Source organism: Danio aesculapii, chromosome 17 (genome assembly GCF_903798145.1).
Source record: "Danio aesculapii chromosome 17, fDanAes4.1, whole genome shotgun sequence".
Taxonomy (NCBI): domain Eukaryota; kingdom Metazoa; phylum Chordata; class Actinopteri; order Cypriniformes; family Danionidae; genus Danio; species Danio aesculapii.
The window spans coordinates 7437146-7456479 of NC_079451.1; the positions used below are offsets into that span (position 1 = coordinate 7437146).

General features: G+C 35.8%; 1 protein-coding gene across 1 annotated transcript in view; it reads right to left on the bottom strand.

Annotated features, from left to right (window-relative positions):
* The window catches only part of rps6ka5 (ribosomal protein S6 kinase, polypeptide 5), a 49902-nt gene that overhangs the window by 22599 nt on the left and 7969 nt on the right, over positions 1-19334 (bottom strand). Inside the window, exons 4-10 of the mRNA XM_056476847.1 lie at positions 17464-17579; positions 16773-16874; positions 7639-7722; positions 7288-7391; positions 4366-4516; positions 4080-4241; positions 1808-1933 (exon numbers count right to left, since the gene is read on the bottom strand). Of these exons, the coding sequence (XP_056332822.1) occupies positions 1808-1933; positions 4080-4241; positions 4366-4516; positions 7288-7391; positions 7639-7722; positions 16773-16874; positions 17464-17579 (845 nt within the window). The remainder of the gene's footprint in view (positions 1-1807; positions 1934-4079; positions 4242-4365; positions 4517-7287; positions 7392-7638; positions 7723-16772; positions 16875-17463; positions 17580-19334) is intronic.

Below are 19334 nucleotides of genomic sequence, written 5' to 3' on the forward strand. Positions count from 1 at the left end.
TTCTATCCTCTTTAATAGATGGGGCCTTTAACATCTGGAGGGAACACGGCCTTATTACAGTTGATAAGCTATTTATAAGTGACAATTTTGCATCTTTTACTCAATTTCAGGAAAAATTTGTCCTACCCAATTCTCATTTATTTTGAAATTTATCCATAAGCAAATTTTCTAATTTTCCCATTGTGACAAATAAAAGTATACTTGATGATAAACTCCACCTTCATACCTCTTCAAAAGGGGTTATATCTAAAATATTTACTATTTTTAAAACACAAAACAGTCCCCCTCAACACATGTACTGAGGGCTTTTTGGGAGGAGGAACTGAATTTATTGATTGAAGAAATAATTGATTGAAGAAAAGTCGTGCACAGGATACAACTGTGTACTAAACTGTACTAAACTGAAAAAAATTTTACCCTGATCTTGACCCAACTTGCCTTCACTGTACAACTGAACCAGCCACACTGTTACATACTTTCTGGCCTTGTTTGAAACTGTCTGATTTTTGGGGGAGCTAAATCTTTAGGTGTTTTTCTGCTGTTTTTTCACTATCAAAAGACCCAATTCCCTTAACAGCACTGTTTGGAATCCTGCTAGAATATGTTGAATTAAATTCATTACAGGCCAATAGTGTAGCCTTTGCAACTGAACTGGAAGTCAGCAGCTCCCCGTTCTTATCGGCAATGGGTTTTTGATTTCTTATATGCTCTTCGAATGGAAAAAGATTTGGTTCACAATAAAACAAAAGCCAGAACAGTTCCAGAAAGTCTGTAATCCTTTTCTAAACATTTTTAAGGAGACACCTATATCTTAATTGCCTTTTTATTCTTTGTATAATTAATTTATTTATTGATTTGTTTATTCTTTTGTTTTTGTTTTTTATTATTAATATTTTTTATGTTATCTTATGTTTGTATATCTTTGTGTATGTATATATTTGGTATTTTACCTTTTATCTATATATTTATTTAGTGTATAATTATGTTTTTCTGATAATTTCTTGTTTGTATTAGTGCGTATATCAATACAGTGCATCCGGAAATTAATCATAGCGCTTCACTTTTTCCAAATTTTTTGTGTTACAGCCTTATTTCGAAATGGATTAAATTCATTTATTTCCTCAAATTCTACACACAATACCCCATAATGACGATGTGCTTTTTTAGCTATACTATTGTGAGTTATGGATTTTGAATATGTAATGATACAAATAATGAGATGAAAATGTATTTTTAATGTTTTGAACTGTTGGAATTTCATTGCATTGATGTAGACATGAATAAGTGAATGATGATAATTATTATAGTTATAATATAATTATATTATATATATATATATATATATATATATATATATATATATATATATATATATATATATATATATATATATATATATATATATATATATATATATATAATTATAGTTAATTTCCTGTGCAATGAAGATAATGTTTTTAAAGGTGAAGGTAAACATTTCTTGTGTGGTTAATTACAGTATATTGAAATGAAAATGGAAATGTTTTAATAATTGAGTGGCCGTCTAACTAATGACGTAATGTGATTGACTGTGGGATAAAAATTGGAGTGAGAGGATTGTGCCACACACTGAGGAAGGCATTGTGCCGAAACGTCTGTGTTTTGTATCACCTAAGAATGTAAAATAAAAGCTAAACAAAGGAATTATTTAATGAGTTCGATTCATGACCTTCTGAAAAAAAAATTATATAAAAAAATGGACACACGACAGCTTTTAAATGTTGCAATGTTTTGTTTTTTCCTACAACACAGGATTATGCAGACTGACCTTCATCATGGCGCTACGGGCAACAGCAGCGGAGCCCGGTCTTTCTGACCCACCGCACAGCTGAGCCGGGTCATCCATCACCGCGTTCCTCTTGAACAGGATAGAGGGAGCCATGAAGGAATAGCCCTGCAGACACAAACATCTATAAACACAATGACAAAAAGAAGAAGTAACTAATGCGGGTGAAGTTTCAGGGTCACCGATGGAACTCAAACAGCGTAACCTTTCGCATTTCTGCTAATCCTTCATGTTAAGGGACTCCAGTCACATTGTTTGCATGCGACTGCATCATCTAAATAAAGCCCATGTCCCACTTACGCGGCCAGACTGCAGCTGTGTGATACATGGGTGGAGGAGTGGCTGGCGGGATGAGAGGATGGCTGGACGGAAGGATGAGGAGATGAATGGTTGAAATGCTTTTAATTGCTAAGCCAAGGTATTTGATTGCCCTGCTTTTCAAATTATCACAGTCCTCTAATGCAGCTTAATTTCAGTTTGTGAGGAGTTTGTGAGGGGGTGGCTGGGTTTATATGCGGCTATGCATATGTGTGTGTGTGTGTGCGCGTGCTGGAGCGCTTCGCAAAGTTATCATTGCAGACGTCGCTGCAATTGTACCGCCCGAGAATTACGAAGGATCAAAATTCCAGCGCACATGAAAGCCGAACGCTCAGAAAAGCCAAGATGAAGTTGGTAATCAAAGGTTGAAGGAGTAATTGAGCCAGACATGGTTGTTCTCGCAGACGCCGACCTTTTATTCCATGACAGAGCCATTTAATGGCGGCATTGATCCGCCAGACTGAAGGATTCAGAAGGCAATCATAGACACCATCTCTTTCGCAGCCTCCCATTTCAGCTGGCATCATGCTATAGGCAACGTTATGGATCAAGCCGCATCAAAAATAGTCATTCACATCTGATGCTTGAATCCATCTCCATATCACCATAATTACATCTCCAAACAGCTCTCTAATTCCTCTGAATACCAACATAGACAGCCGGGCGCACGTTGCGTAAGTGATCATTATAAAGGCTGACTTGCCCATATCTCCTTCAGTATTTCCTGCGTACTAATAACCGAGGGTTAACTGAACATTTACATCCCAATGCGAAATCAAATGTCCACTCATTTGCAGAAATTAATTTTCAGTGTGTTATAAATGAAGCACAGTGAGAATCAACATTATGACATCTTTTTTCTATATTGTGCCGGTAAAAAAAATAAAAAAAATCAGCTGATACTTGAACAGTTTGGGTTGATTTTGCTACAAAAGCTAATATGAGAACTCTGCATACACTTCAAAATCCTATTGCAAAATTGTACTTTTCTTGTGTGGATAAATGCATTAAATTGATCAAAATGAAAGTCAATTTTGACATTTTTAATCTACTAAGTTATTTTAAAATGCAATAATATCTATAAATATTTAATAACAGTAGTTTAATAAACTGATATTTTTCACTGGAATAATAAATACAGTATTAGGATAAAATAAATTACACCAGCCAGAAAACCTTTAAACGAGTTTCCTGAAATTGTACTTCCATTGTAAAATGCAACAAAAATTAAATTAAATTAAATTAAATTAAAATCCAAATTAAATTAAAATTAAATCAAAATTAAAATAAATCAAAATGAAACTAAATAAAAATTAAATAAATAAAAATTAATTAAATTAAATTAAAATCAAAATTAAATTAAAATCAAAATTAAATTAAAATCTAAATTAAATTAAAATCAAAATTAAATTAAAATTAAATCAAAATTAAATCAAAATTAAATAAAAATAAAATAAAATAAAATTTAATTAAATTAAAATCCAAATTAAATTAAATTAAATTAAATTAAATTAAATTAAATTAAATTAAATTAAATTAAATTAAATTAAATTAAATTAAATTAAATTTTATTTTATTTTATTTTATTTTATTTTATTTTATTTTATTTTATCATACCAGTTAAGGCTTTGCAAATAAATATTAGACAGGTGTGGAAAGAAATATAATTATTGTACTAGTTATTATAGTAGTACTAAAATATAAAAAATATTTGAATATATTTTAAATCCACTTCAGTCCACTTTTCATTCACACTTTTGTTTTTGGAATGCACCCAACATCAAAATTAGCAAGGATTATTGTTATTACTGTAGCTGAATATTGGAATATTGCACAATATTAAAACATTTCAGGAAGTTATAACCTGCAGTGACCAAGCATGTCTTCCATTACACAACTATTATAACACAATAATGTTGTCCATTATTTGCACTACCTGGAAGATGCGGTCACAGTTATTTGGCAGTGCTGCTGGTGAATATGTCGGGTCCATCTCAGTAAACTCCTCCGCAAAGTTGCTCACATCCAGCTCATCCCGAATCACGGGCTTAAACGGAGCACGAACCTTCTTGGCAGCCAGATCCTCCCAGTTCAATTTCTGAAACAACAAGAGTCAAATATTTTTGTCGCTGATCCCTCATATCCTGAATGAATGTGAATTATCTTTAACAGGCCAACAAAATGACAGGAGAACTCATTTTCGGAGGGTACTTTTGTCTTGCCTGATAAAATGGATGGTTTTTCACATTCTGGGCTCCAGAAGGGCCAGAGCCCAGTCTCTTCTTTGGGTCTTTAATTAGCAGTCGCTGGATGATGTCTTTGGCCAGAGGCCCCATGTCTTTGGGGAATGGGGGATCTTTTTTCATAATTCTCCTGTTTGGAAAAAAGAGAGATAAAGATGAATAAAAACTTCATTCTTGCTTCCTATTTGACTTAAAAATAAATAAACAAATAGTGTCATTTTAAGCAGTAGTTTTAAAGGGCCATTTAATCCTAGAAAACATTCCATTCTGCAAGCAAAGTTTCAATTTCACTTTAAATAAACTGATTGGGCTGGGGGCTGCACGGCACAGTGGGTAGCACGTTCGCCTCACAGCAAGAAGGTCACTTGTTCGAGCTGGGTCAGTTGGCGTTTCTGTGTGGAGTTTGCATGTTCTCCCCATGTTCGTGTGGGTTTCCTTCGAGTGCTCCGTTTTCCCCCACAAATCTAAAGACATGTGGTACAGGTGAATTGAGTAGGCTAAATTGGCCGTAGTGTATGTCTGTGAATGAGTGTGTATGGATGTTTCCCAGTGATGGGTTGCAGCTGGAAGGGCATCTGTCGCATAAAACATATACTGGATAAATTGGCGGTTCATTCCGCTGTAGCAACCCCTGATTAATAAAGGGACTAAGCCGAAAAGAAAATGAATGAATGTTTAGGCTGGACATCATAAAATCTCAAAAGAAACTCACAAAATCGTATATTTTTTTATTAATACCATCAGAAAAAAGCTTTAAAATTAATTGATTTGTTAGGAAGACAAAAATTAAAGACAGATTGAATTTTTTTTTTCAGTAACTTTTATCTACTGATCTTAAAATATATTTGTTTCAATTTATACACTAGTATTGTTTATTTTTCTGAGGCACATTTATAAAAAATACTTAAATGTCCTGATTGAACTAAAACCTACTCCTGGTTTAGGGTGTACTCACACTAGGCTATAAGAACCGTGCCCAGGCACATTTGACCCCCATTTCCTGGTTCATTTGACAAGTGTGAGTGCTCCAAATCGGGTCCAGGCATGGTTCCGTTGGCTAGCCCTGGCCCAGTTGGAAGAGGTGTGCCAAAGCATGGTTCGGTTGGGCTTTGCTGCGGTATGTTTGTAGTCTGAGTGCACTGAAGCCTGAAGACGTGACGTCACTTTTAAGGGACTATTTCATATGAATTTATGAATCATTCTTATTTTTCAATGAATACGAACTGTCAGAGTTTATTAAGGATACAAATTCCCCGCTGTACATGAGCAAACCTCTTAATACGTGCAGCACTTTGACTTTCATCATCATTTATGAGCGTCAAAAGTGGTGAATCTGTTTAGCAAGAGATTTGACAGTGTGTCACATATCAAACCTTTTAAATAATACAAAATAATATAACTAAAGCAATCTCCATTGTACGGAGCAAGAGCGCTTCTCTTCCTGTTAAATTGAACAGTCGCATCATCAATGGCATAAGAGTGGGCCGAGGGGGAGAGGGGAGGGGGGACCTGGGCACGGTTCAAGACAACAGTGCCTAGTGTGAGTACACCATTAGTCTAAGCACTTTCTGTGAAACCAGGCCATAATGTTTCTAAAAAATAATAATTTGAACTACTGGTAGCATATTTTACATTATTGCGATATTAAATGATAGAATAAATTTCAAATGTTTACTTAAACACCAACGCAGCACAATTGTATTTTTCTTCTCTCCACACTTCTATTATGACCCATTGCAGCATAGTTTGATGTGACTTAATTTCATGGAAATTTGCTACTTTAATTAGTGGTCAAAATATGTCATGGCTAATTCAGAATGAACCCAAACATACAAAAAAAACAGAGAAAGACAGAGAGAAAATAACAAACAAATAAAAAACAGCTGTTCTTGTTGTGTAACCTATTGTCTAAGACAATTAGATTTGAGATTGCATTTTATTAAAATGAACAAATTAAATAAGTGTACAAGTATATTTGGCTTTATTCAAGTGTAATTTATTTTGTTCAATAAACAACTTCAATAAAGAATCATTAATGAAACCAGAGTTGCTAGAAGAACCAAAATCAAAACCAGAACTGTTCATTTCCTCATTATTCCCATCTGTACAAATCGCACAGCTTTGAGTATGTCTGTCTATGTGTGCGTATGTGTGCATGTGCGTGGGGGGAGGGGGTGTGTACTGGTTTTGTGGGCTTTTAGAGGACACAATTTGAATAATGACCTGGGCATGAGCTAGGTATTACAACATTGAGGTGGTTTATGAGGACATGCCTTATGTCCTTGTAATGGAGTGTTTCAATGGAGTGTCCTATGCACTGAAAGTGTTTTTCAGCTACTGATAAACTTCCAATGAATGTTTTATGTGATTATTTTTAATTTCATAAAGTTGCTTTTACAGCATCCATGTTGTAATGTAAGTAAAATGGAATCAGTTAAATAGACTTTAGCATTAATTTAGTTTTTCAAGCATAAATTGAGATGTTTAAACACAAGTGCCATCGGCAGCAGCATACGAGCACCAGAAACTTTATTGAAAATAATGTAAATGTTCATATTTTAAAGACATGGCGCGAAACTATGGAATTTATTTAAATGTTTCTTGCCTAGTATGATACCCACTTTATATTGTATCTCAGTCAGGCAGTGGAGATGGACATCAGTAATGGCATGACAGTTCACCGGCAGTGCTTGAGCTGGCTGAGTGAAAATTGTGTGTGAAAAACTTTTCACATTCAAAAATTTGCCACAGTTTTCTTTTGACTATTGGGTTTAGGGAAAGGGTCATATAGTATGTGGTTTTTACAGTATTAAAAAAAAATTACGCCTATGGAGAGTCCTCATAAACCACCAAAACCAACATACATGTGTGTGTGTGTGTGTGTGTGTGTGTTGGTCTTACTCTGCAATGTCAGAATGTGAGTTCTCATCGCCATCGACAGTGAACGGAGAGCCTCCGGTCAGCAGCTCATACATCAGAACTCCCATGCTCCACCAGTCCACCGCCTGCAGAAGCACAACACCTCATTTACATATATATTTGAACATTCATTTATTCCATTCATTCACACCAAAGCTGAATTTTCTACATCATTCCTTCACTCTTCAGTGTCACACAATACTTCAGAACCCTTTTAATTGACACTCATCATTTGTAATATATGAACGTTTGATTGATTAACTTAAGAAAATAACATATGTAATTAAGTAACACTTGAGTGCGGTGAATGAATGGTTGAGTGGTTCACTTTACCTTGTCATGTCCTCCTTCTCCTCCAGCTACGATCTCCGGGGCCATGTACTCAATAGTGCCGCAGATGGAATAAGCCCTCTCTACCTTTAAGACCAAAAGTACTTATTTTACTGGGTTTTAAAAACAAAATAATGTAAAAAAAAAATTAAAACATGCATCATAATTTTCTAAAGTTTCTTCTGCAGTTCATTTATTCATTCATTTTCCTTCAGCTTAGTCCCTTATTTATCAGGAGTCAACACAGCGGAATGAACCCCCAACTATTCCGCCATATGTTTTACGAAGCAGATGCACTTCTAGGAGCAATCCAGTACTGGGAAACACCCATACACTCTTACATTCACACACACTCAAACACTATGGCCAATTTAGTTCATCCAATTCACTTATAGTGCATGTCTTTGGACACCCAAGCAAAGTGAGAACATGCAAACTCCACACAGAAATGCCAACTAGCCCAGCTGGAACTCAACTAGCCCAGTGACCTTCTTTCTGTGAGGCGACAGTGCTAACCACTGAACCATCGTGTCACCATTCTTTTACAGTTCCTATCTTTTAAAAGCACATGCAGCCATTTTAAATAAAAAAGTCCACTTGGAAAATGTCAGTTCCTCTGGCTTTAGTAGATTTATTATGGGTGGGTTTGAGTAAAATGTTAATATTTGCTTTATATGTTGAAGGTGTAATAATACTTTGTGCAAATTAAAACTTTAAAATTGGTCAGAATATATAGTTATTCCACCATACATTGTTTTTTTAACTCCTCTGAAGTTAAAAACCTTGACATTGTGTGGTCTAAAAATGAATATAAAGTGTATAGTCAAAGTTCTTGATTTTGATTGATTGAGCTGTTGTAAAATACTCATACGCCTGTGACTGTTGCTTGGCAACCTTTCCGCTATGTCTACTGAGCCAAAAGCCCTGTTTAGTTCAATTTTAGTCAAATGTTTATACTAAGGTTAACCCTTACAAAAAAACTCTTGGGCGGCACGGTGGCTAACTGGTTAGCACCGTCGCCTCACAGCAAAAAGGTTGCTGGTTCGAGCCCCGGCTGGGCCGGTTGGCATTTCTGTGTGGAGTTTGCATGTTTTGTCTGTGTTCGTGTGGGTTTTCTCCAGGAGCTCTGGTTTCCCGCACAGTCCAAAGACATGCGCAATAGGTGAATTGGATGGACTAAATTGGCCACAGTGTATGTGTATATGAGTGTTTCCCAATACTGGGTTGCAGCTGGAAGGGCATCTGTTGTGTAAAACATATGCTGGAATAGTTGGTGGTTCATTCCTCTGTGGCGACCTCTGAAATAGAGACTAAGCCGAAGGAAAATGAATGAATGAATGAATGAATGAAAAATTACTCTCAGCTATTGCGAAAAAAACCTGTTTAGTTCAACTTTACTTAAACTTTTCAACTAAATTGAAAACTATATGTTCTACCAAATTTGACAACTGAGCCAAAAGCCCTGTTAATCAATCGATCTTTAAGAAATCATTCTAAAATGTTTATTTGGTGCCCAGTAGCACAGCCTGATATTTTTGTGGAAGTCATGATACTTTTAAGATTCTATAAAAAGCTCACAGAACAGCTTTTATCTGAAACTGAAGTGTTCATCCGCTTGTTAAGTCGTGACGTTTGAAACACTGTTTCCGGGTCCAAGCCGCTACTTGTTTGAATTGAGAAAATATTTATTTATGACCATTCATTTTATTCATATCACACATTAAAGTAAATTTTATATGACATCATAGTGTACACAACACATTATAAAAAGCGATTAGTTAACCTGTATTTAAAAAAAAATGAGTAAAATTACATCATTGCAAAAAATTAAGTTAAGTCAACATGGGTTACAATGGGTTTACTTACATTATTTTTAATAGATCTGCATTTTTAAGTCAACTTGTTGCTTTTAGGGCAATTGGTTTACTCACTTTAATCTTTTTTTAAAGTGCAGTCTCTGCACTTGCTGCATCACAAACACCAATATTTTAACAATTTATACAAAATTAATCACTTTCTGGCTGTCGGATATTAGGGATGAATGTATAAATATACTGCGATCATGATTTTCGAAAGCATTACATTGATTTGTACGCATTTATTATTGCCATTTGTCTCCCCATACAGTCTGATAGAGTGCTTGGACGCGGAAGCCACTTCGCATGACGTCACACTTAACAAATGGATACTGTTATAAATCTCTTTACCTTCACTGGTTGAACACTGTTTACTTTTTATTACACTTCAATTGCAACACATGGTTCATCCAAAATTATCACACGTCCTCAGTAAACACAGTAACAGATGAAAAAAAAATGTCTGAATTCAAAAAGAAGGTAAAAACACTAGTGACTACATGACAAATGTAGCAAATCCCGATTACACACAAACCACACACAATATTACTACAGAATGTTTTTTTAAGTGGTAACGAAATTATTCTGTTTAAACAAATACAGTCCAGTGCTTTAAAGAGTATGCAGCTCCGAATGCAGCAACTGTCTTTTTAAAGTTAAAATAAAATGAGAAGTAAACATAAATTATGGAAAGACAACTCTTCAGACTAGAATGATTCATTACTGCACATAGATGCTGTTGTGGCGAAGGCTAAACGCACCATCTGTGCTTTCTAAATTGGGCAAAACTGCTTTCCGAATTATGAGGTTTATTTATAAAATGAAATCCATGAAAACATCTGGAACAATCTCCTTTAATATCCTAGTGTTTAACATTTATGCCGCATGTTGGAACACTGACACAAGCCCATGGCTTTTTTTAATTAAAATTCCTGTACACATTTATTAATTGCTTTCATTTTTATGCATCTCATAATCAGCATATTTCTGTCGGGTGAATTGACTTGTTTTATGTGCGTCGATTTATATGTACGCTATAAAGTTTTAATAGTCGCAGGCGTGTTTTCAAACCGCATTGTAAACGGAATTCTGGCTGAAATGGGTTGTTAGCTTGTACAACAAAGGTCAAACTGAGAAAAACAAAAAGTTAATATAAGCTTGGAGAACAAAGAGCGCGATCAACACATGTATGATAAGCGATTACAGCATTGAATAAACAGCCTTGTGCTGTAATTGTGTCCACGGGATGGAGAAAATGTTCACTGTGAACTACTGAAACATCAAACAGAATATCTCAGACATGCCAGGACCTGCATGTGCAGGATATTGGGTGGTCCGCAGGAATAAACAATCATTTGTTCACTTAAAAAATGCACTTCTCATGGCCCAATGTTAAAATCCCAGACAACAATGCAATAAGAGCTCTCTCTCAATACAGATCTTTCAACATTTGCTCATACACCCATTACACAAATTTAGAAAAGCTGAAGTCTAAAATGAATCACTTATGATGTTTGAATGCTTTTCAGGCCTAAAAAAGCCATGAAAATGCAAGCATACTAGTACTAAGATGATTTAAATTTCATGACAACAATGGCTGTGAAATATTAAACACTTGTTGGCCTGTTTAATTAAATAACTTATTTAAATGTTCCCAGTAGTTCTCAAACTGGCATTTCATCCCAACACAATGTTCCCTTTAAATCTTTCTAACCCACTTTTATTGGTTAAACCAACCACTGGAGCAAAAACACCCATTCAGTATGGAAGCATATGAGTAGCATAGTTCATTTCGAAATGTAACCTGCAAAATGGCAATGCGATATGTTAAATGGCAATGTATTTCTGTATTTCAATTAGCAATTTCCTAGACATGTGCAATGTTTGGTGCAAAATGAAAATTAAATTCCATCATTTGCATTTCTCATTTCAAACATGGTTTGTGTATTGTATATGTATGTGTTGTGTGTATGTGTAGCTCAAAGGTTACGTGACTCAACTTTCACGCCAGAGACCCGGGTTCTATCCCAGACCCTGACATAAGTGTATCATGTGTGCATATGTATGAAGTGAATAATGTGTGCATATGTATGGAGTATATGTATAGAGTGTATCATGTGTGTATATGTATGAAAGCAAATATGTATAATGTATATCATGTGTGTGTATATGTATGGCGTGTATCATGTGTGCATAAGTATGGAGTGTATATGTATAGAGTGCATCATCAACTGTATGTGTGGAGTATATCATGTGTGCAAATGTATGGAGTGTGTATATGTATAGAATGTATCATGTGTGCATATGTATAGAGTATATCATGTGAGTATATGTATAGAGTGTTTACATGAGTGTATCATGTGTGCTTATGTATGGAGTGTATATATATATAGAGAGAGAGTGTATCATGTATGAATATGTACGGACTGTATCATGTCTGTATATGTATGGAATATATCATGTGTGCATATGTATAGAGTGTATACATGAGTGTATCATGTGTGCATATGTATGGAGTGCATCATGTGTGCATATGTATGGAGTGTATATGTATAGAGTGCATCATGTGTGCATATGTATGGAGTGTATATGTATAGAGTGCATCATGTGTGCATATGTATGGAGTGTATATGTATAGAGTGCATCATGTGTGCATATGTATGGAGTGTATATGTATAGAGTGCATCATGTGTGCATATGTATGGAGTGTATATGTATAGAGTGCATCATGTGTGCATATGTATGGAGTGTATCATGTCTGTATATGTATAGAGTGTTTCATGTCTGTATATGTATGGAGTGTATCATGTGTGTATATGTATAGAGTGTATCATGTGTGCAATCAAGTTGCCTTTCGTTGTATGTGTTCATCAACTCCCAGCAGCTCAGTGGTTACGTGACTCACCTCTCATGCCAGAGACCCGGGTTCTACCCTAGACCCTGACTTGTGTGTATATGTATGGTGTATATGTATGGAGTATATCATGTTTGCGCATTTGTAGGGAGTGTATCATGTGTACATAAGTATGGTGTGTATATGTATAGAGTGTATCATCAACTGCATGTAGGGAGTGTATCTTGTCTGCATATGTATAGAGTGTATCATGTGTGCATATGTATGGAGTGTATTGTATACATGAGTGTATCATGTGTGCATCTGTATGGAGTGTATCATGTCAGTATAAGTATGGAGTGTATCATGTCTGTATATATATGAAATGTATCATGTGCGTATATGTATGGAGTTTCTCATGTGAGCAGATGTATAGAGTGTGCAAGCAAGTTGCCTTACGTTGTATCTGTTCATCAACTCCCAGTAGCTCAGTGGTTACATGACTCTCACGCCAGAGACTCGGGTTTTATCCCAGACCCTGACTTGTGTGTATATGTATAGTGTATCATGTATGGAGTGTATCATGTGTGCATATGTATAGAGTGTATCATCTGTGCATATGTATGGAGTGTATCATGTTTGGTGCTTTAGCTGATGTGTACTGTATGCTTATGACAAGAGCTATTGCCTATTTCTGCTTTGCATGTACCGTATAGTAAGAGGTATAGTATCCTTGCTATCTGTAGTAAATCATTCTGGCCTCTAACCACTTACTGGAATCTTTTAGAAATACTTATTTCTGCTTTGTGTTACTGTGCGTTTTGGTTCTATCAATGTAATTTGCAGATGATTCCTAAAACTGCGTGCGCAATTGTCCGGCGAATATCAAACCTAAAACCAATTTTACTGAGCTAGGAGGTGATTGGTTTTCTAAAGTAATTCCCAGTTCACGCTTGAGGGTGTTGCAGCTTCATGAAGCAACTGAGGAACAGACTTTACCATGTTTATGCTGCCAAATGTCCCAAATAGTCCTCGCTGCAGCCTTGATGACATAATATAATACCCGTCTTGCAGCAACAGCCACCATATGTGGGCGTGGCCAGCCCAGAATGCATTTTACATCGGCTTTTATTCGTCGCAATGTATTAAATGAAAATGGATTCTCTATTTTTCATTTTCATTTTGTAGCAAACATTGCACATGTCTTGGCAAATGCTAATGGAAATACAGAAATACATTGGCATTAACATACTGCATAATCGTTTGTGTTTTACATTTCAAAATGAATTTTGTTACAAACATCCCACAGTGTTATGCTGAAAATGCAATCCTGCGTTTCCTACACGTGAGTGCAAATGCATTTAGACAAATAACATTTAAACGATCATTTTGCTACAGTTTCTGCTTGTACTTTATACACATCAAATATACTTTGTGTTTTGCATTTTCAATTTAATTTTGCAACTTATAAAGCATTAAAATGTGGATCCAATTTACATATTAAAACCGTGTTTCAAATGAGAAATGCAAACGATGGGATTTAATTTTCATTTTCATTCTGCACCAAACATTGCACATGTGTCTCGGAAATTGCTAATTGAAATACAGAAATACATTGCCATTTAACATATTGCATTGCCATTTTGCATATTACATTTTGAAATTAAATATGCTACTCATATGCTTCCATAATGTCGACGCAGTTGCGAAGTAGGTAGTGCTGTCGCCTCACAGCAAGAAGGTCGCTGGTTCGAGCCTCGGCTGGGTCAATTGGCGCTTCTATGTAGAGTTTGCATGTTCTCCCTGCGTTCGTGTGGGTTCCTCCGGGTGCTTCGGTTTCCCCACAGTCCAAAGACATGCGGTACAGGTGAATTGTGAAAGCTAAATTGTCCGTAGTGTATGAGTGTGAATGAGTGTGTATGGATGTTTCCCAGAGATGGGTTGCGGCTGGAAGGGCATCTGCTGCATAAAACGTGTTGGAATGAAGTTGGCGGTTCATTCCGCTGTGACGACCCCGCATTAATAAAGGGACTAAGCCGAAAAGAAAATGAATGAATGAATGAATGAATGAATGAATGCTTCCATAATTCAGCAGACCTGTGATATGTTTAATAAGCCATTCTTTACAAAGACCCTCTATGATACGATTTAAATAACTAAAATGTCATTTTTCACTAGGCTTAATGTGTTTGTGGGAGACGTTTTTCCTCACATTTGCTAAAAAATTATATAAACTTATATTAAAATATTTCCAAGTGTTTGGGAGAGTGAGGATGTCACATTTACATAGCAGCTGTCGAGAAAGAAATATGTTTATTTAAATATGAATGTGGTTAGAGGGAACGAGCATGTTAAATTTGTACTGTAGTTACTTATTTAAGTATTAGAAAATTATATTTGAATTTAATTATATATAGCCATATAGAAATGTTTTTATGCAAGAATGCTAAAGTTATGGGTTTCAGCTAATGTTGCTAATGCTAATGTTAAAGGTTTCAGGAATAAGCTACTTTTATATTAAAAACACAAGTGGTTCATTTAAGTGATAAATACCTTTCAATCTTCAAGAAATCATATAGTTCCCAAACTCAAACCTTTACTAAATTAAACATTAAATATTATTTTTTACATTTCCATGAAATGATTAGGCAACTGTGTGAGGTGGTATACTGCCTGTTGAATTAGAGGTAAATCAGTGCATGTCTGTTTTTTGCACAAGAATGCATTTTTCCCTGCCATACTCCTTTTAAATGCAGCATTTATGATGCAGAACGCTGGTTATTTTCTGTAAAGTGCTATAAAGCTTACTCAGCCTTTTTATCCCCGGCTGGACAACAACTTATCTGATGGCTCCCACATATGTTTGTTTGCTCAGAGAGAGTGGTTTAGTGACATACATTCTGCTGCAGTTACACAAGAGGCTGTTTTTAGCATACTACACTGACACATCTCTAACGCTTTCCCTTAGCTTGCATTTTTACCAGAATTATAAACAGTTTGTTACAGAATTATGTAAAAAAGTATCCTAATGCAGCAGAATTACAATTATAATTTACTAATAATATAAAGTGGGAAGATTGATTGAGGACGCAGTCTTTATCTCATAAAGCATTAAACGGTGTGTTGATGGTGGTACAGTTGAAACATTAAACTTTCCATTGTTAGCTGAAGTAACTGGCTGGTGGATGCTTGATTCTGATTGGTTGATTAACATTCTAAAGAGTACAGCTATTTTTAGGAAAGCACAGCTAAAGCAGATCTAGCGAGGTCTTGACCGCATCTCAGTTTCATATGACTACCTCAAATGATTTCGGTTATTTTAAAGGTCATTGAATGCCTACATTCATTATTTACTATATACACTCACCGGCCACTTTATTAGGTACACCTGTCCAGCTGCTCATGATGCAAATTTCTAATCAGCTAATCACATGGCAGCAACTCAATGCATTTAGGCATGTAGACACGGTCAAGATGATTTGCTGCAGTTCAAATTGAGCAACAGAATAGAACAACATGGTTGTTGGTGCCAGATGGGCTGGTCCGAGTATTTAAGAAACTGCTGATCTACTGAGATTTTCATGCACAATCATTTCTAGAGATTACAGAGAATGGTCCAAAAAAGAGTAAATATCCAGTAAGTGGAATTCTGTGGATGCAAATGCCTTGTTGATGACAGAGGTCAGAGGAGAATGGCCAGACTGTTTCGAGCAGCTAGAAAGGCAACAGTAACCCAAATAACTACTTGTTTCAACCAAGGGATGCAAAAGAGCATCTCTGAATGCACAAAACGTCGAACCTTGAGGCGAATGAGAGGTCAGATGACCACACCAGGTGCCACTCCTGTCAGCTAAGAACGGGAAACTGAGGCTACAATTCGCAAAGGCTCACCAAAATTGGACAGTATAAGATCAGAAAAATGTTGTACGAATCATCTCAGACTGGTTTCTTGAACATGACAATGAGTTCACTGTACTCAAATGGCCTCCACAGTCACCAGAACTCAATTCAATAGAGCCAACAACTCTGCAACAATTGCGTGATGCTATCATGTCAATATGGAGCAAAATCTCTGAGGAATATTTCCAGTAACTTGTTAAATCTATGCCACGAAGGATTAAAGCAGTTCTGAAGGCAAAAGGGCATCCAACTTCCAGTAAGGAAGCACCTAATAAAGTGGCCGCTGAGTATTTAACTTTGGATTTTTATGTGCCTTATTTGAACATTCTGGTTAAATTTACATTACTTATCTGACTTCGAACTCTAATAAATCTTTTTCAGACTGATACTAGGTTAGCCGAGTTAGGTTGAATAGTAAAGATAACAGTGGCCTAAAATACTTATAAGCTTATCAGTATAAGACAGGATTTTACCTAACTAAGTGCTTTATATTTTAAGTTTTTTGAAACATGTATAAAACTGGCAGAAACTCAAAATTGCAAACTCACCTCATGAAATTCCTTACTTAGGCCAAAATCTGTCAACACAATGTGACCGTTTGAATCAAGAAGTATATTCTCAAGTTTCAGATCTCTGTAGACGATTCCCAGCTAAAAAAAGGAATAAAAAAACAGAAACGAATAAGCTTTTATGTTAAGATGTGAGCCCAAATACTTCACATGGTTCACCACATTCCTTTTCCTCTTTTGTCCTTGGCAAAAGTATTTACTCAACTGCCTGTTTTACAACCCTCTACTTTGGCTGAGGTCATAAAATGCAGTCATTCACCTGGAAAATGTAGCCTTACTTTAATAAATAATAAATGACAACATAATAGGCGATGACAAAAAGTGAGTCCGAACCAAAACAATGTTAATCTCACTGTCAAGGTCCAAAACACTGCGATGCCCTCAGGCCAACTCTGAATAATGGCTGCAGCGCACAGAACAAGCGTGCATTAAAAACACTTCTCTTCCTCTTTTTGTAAACACAGCCTTCGAGAAATTTGGAGCTCTGCAGATGCGTGTGGCCTGGCCGTTTTTTGAGGAGTGAAGAATTGATCCGAGTAGGCAGGAGAGAGAAGAAGTAGCTCCCGAGCAAAGGAAGGAACTACTTTCGCTATTCTCTCCCAATGAGGTGCCATTCAGGCCCGGGAATGAAGAGTGAAAATAAGAGTGCAATTTCTCCTGCAATTTTTACCTTATGCAAGTGCTCCAGTGCAAGTACAATCTCCCCGCTGTACAAGGTAACCTCTTGCTCTTTAAAGCGAACCCTTTGGACCAAGTGTGTGAAGAGCTCACCTCCGTTCACGTAGTCTGCGATTTAAGGTGTAGAGAAGAAAATTGCAACTGGTGAAGTCATGTCTTATATTTGAGATGCACATGGTATATTGCAGATACTACCAAATCTTGTTTTCATGCAGACTCTGACACCATCAGCTCCAAGAATTACCACAAAAACCAAGAGTTCCTGCAGTGGTGTATGTACTTCCCCATTTCATTATTAAAGCACATATGCTGCAGTGATACAGAGGCTTCCTATGCTTTATTCACAGCTCTTTCTAAATACATTGAAGACTGATTGTGTAGAAGTTGCCCTGCAGAACATTTAGTTAAGGCCTGTTTATATCAGGAATCGTAACTAGAAACCTAACTGTAATGATAACTACAGTGCGTGAAAAAGTGTTTGCCCCCTTAATGATTTTTTATTTGTTTGCACATTTGTCACACTTTAATGTTTCAGATCATCAAACTAATTTAAATATTAGTCAAAGATAACACATCATACAGCTTTTAAATTAAGGTTTTCATTATTAAAGGGCACCCATTTTACCCCTTTTACAAGATGTAAGATACGTATTTGATGTCTCTGGAATGTGTCTGTAAAGTTTCAGCTTAAAATACCCATCGGAATATTTATTATAGCCTCCAGAATCTGCCCATTTTGCTGTGTGAGCATAGTGTGGCTGTTTTTGTAGCCTGTGGCTTTAAATGCAAATGAGCTGCTTTTCCCCGGCTACCATTCCCATGTGCCTGTCTGCTTGTCTTGCGTTACGTCAGATAAACAGCAGTCAGTGATTGTGACAGACACGGATAAAACTGCTGAAATACAGCTCATTAGTCAAAAATATTTAGTCAAAAATATTTGACTTATTTATATAATAAAGTTTATTTTCTGGGTAAGCCTTTCTGATATGTGAGTCACACACAAATTAGCTTGATTAGCTTCACTTGATTAGCTTTACAATACTAAAATGTCTGCATAAACACTTTAATAAGAATATGTCAATAAGTCAATTTTGCCCAAAATGTCAGATAGAACCTTATAATTCTAAGGTGATGAATTGTGTGCCTTCATTTCAATTGTACCATAAAAGGCACAAAACAGTATCATAAGAGGTAGTTTCTGTCCCATATAAGGTACAACTTTTACAAAAGTACAAAACTGTTCCTCAAGGAACATTATTTGTACCACAGTGTACCTTTTTTCTGAGAATGTACACACAGTTCTGTCCAAACAGCTTACAAAAGTTGATTTTCCTCATATGCGCCCTTTAAAAGAAAACAAAATCCAAAACTACAAAGCCCTGTGTAAATAAAAGTGCACCCCTTCTAAGTTAAAATCTAATTTAACTCTGTTTTTTCAAGTTTAAGTAATAAATAAATGATATCAATATAGCGCATGTTCATTTTCACCATATATTTTTATGGTATACAATTACAATTATTGAATGTTAGCATATGTCTAAACACTAGTGTAATACTATTTACTTCTTTTTTTTTTAAACATCAAATGTGAAACCCATAAATTTATTACAAAATTATCTGGTGTCGTTACAATTCCTTCAGTTTGGCTTATTGATGTGTATACCTTCTTTCCTGTTACGTAACAAACAAGCATACCAATAATAATACTACTCTAGAATTCACGTCTGGTGCGCTTTATACCCTTTTACTGCCCAGTAACCACTTCTGAGGTTAATTAAGCTGAATAAAATGCCTGAGGTTTGGGCACAATGACTGATGGGTAAATGACTCTGCCCACTTCCTGTGAAGTGATACATCAGTGCA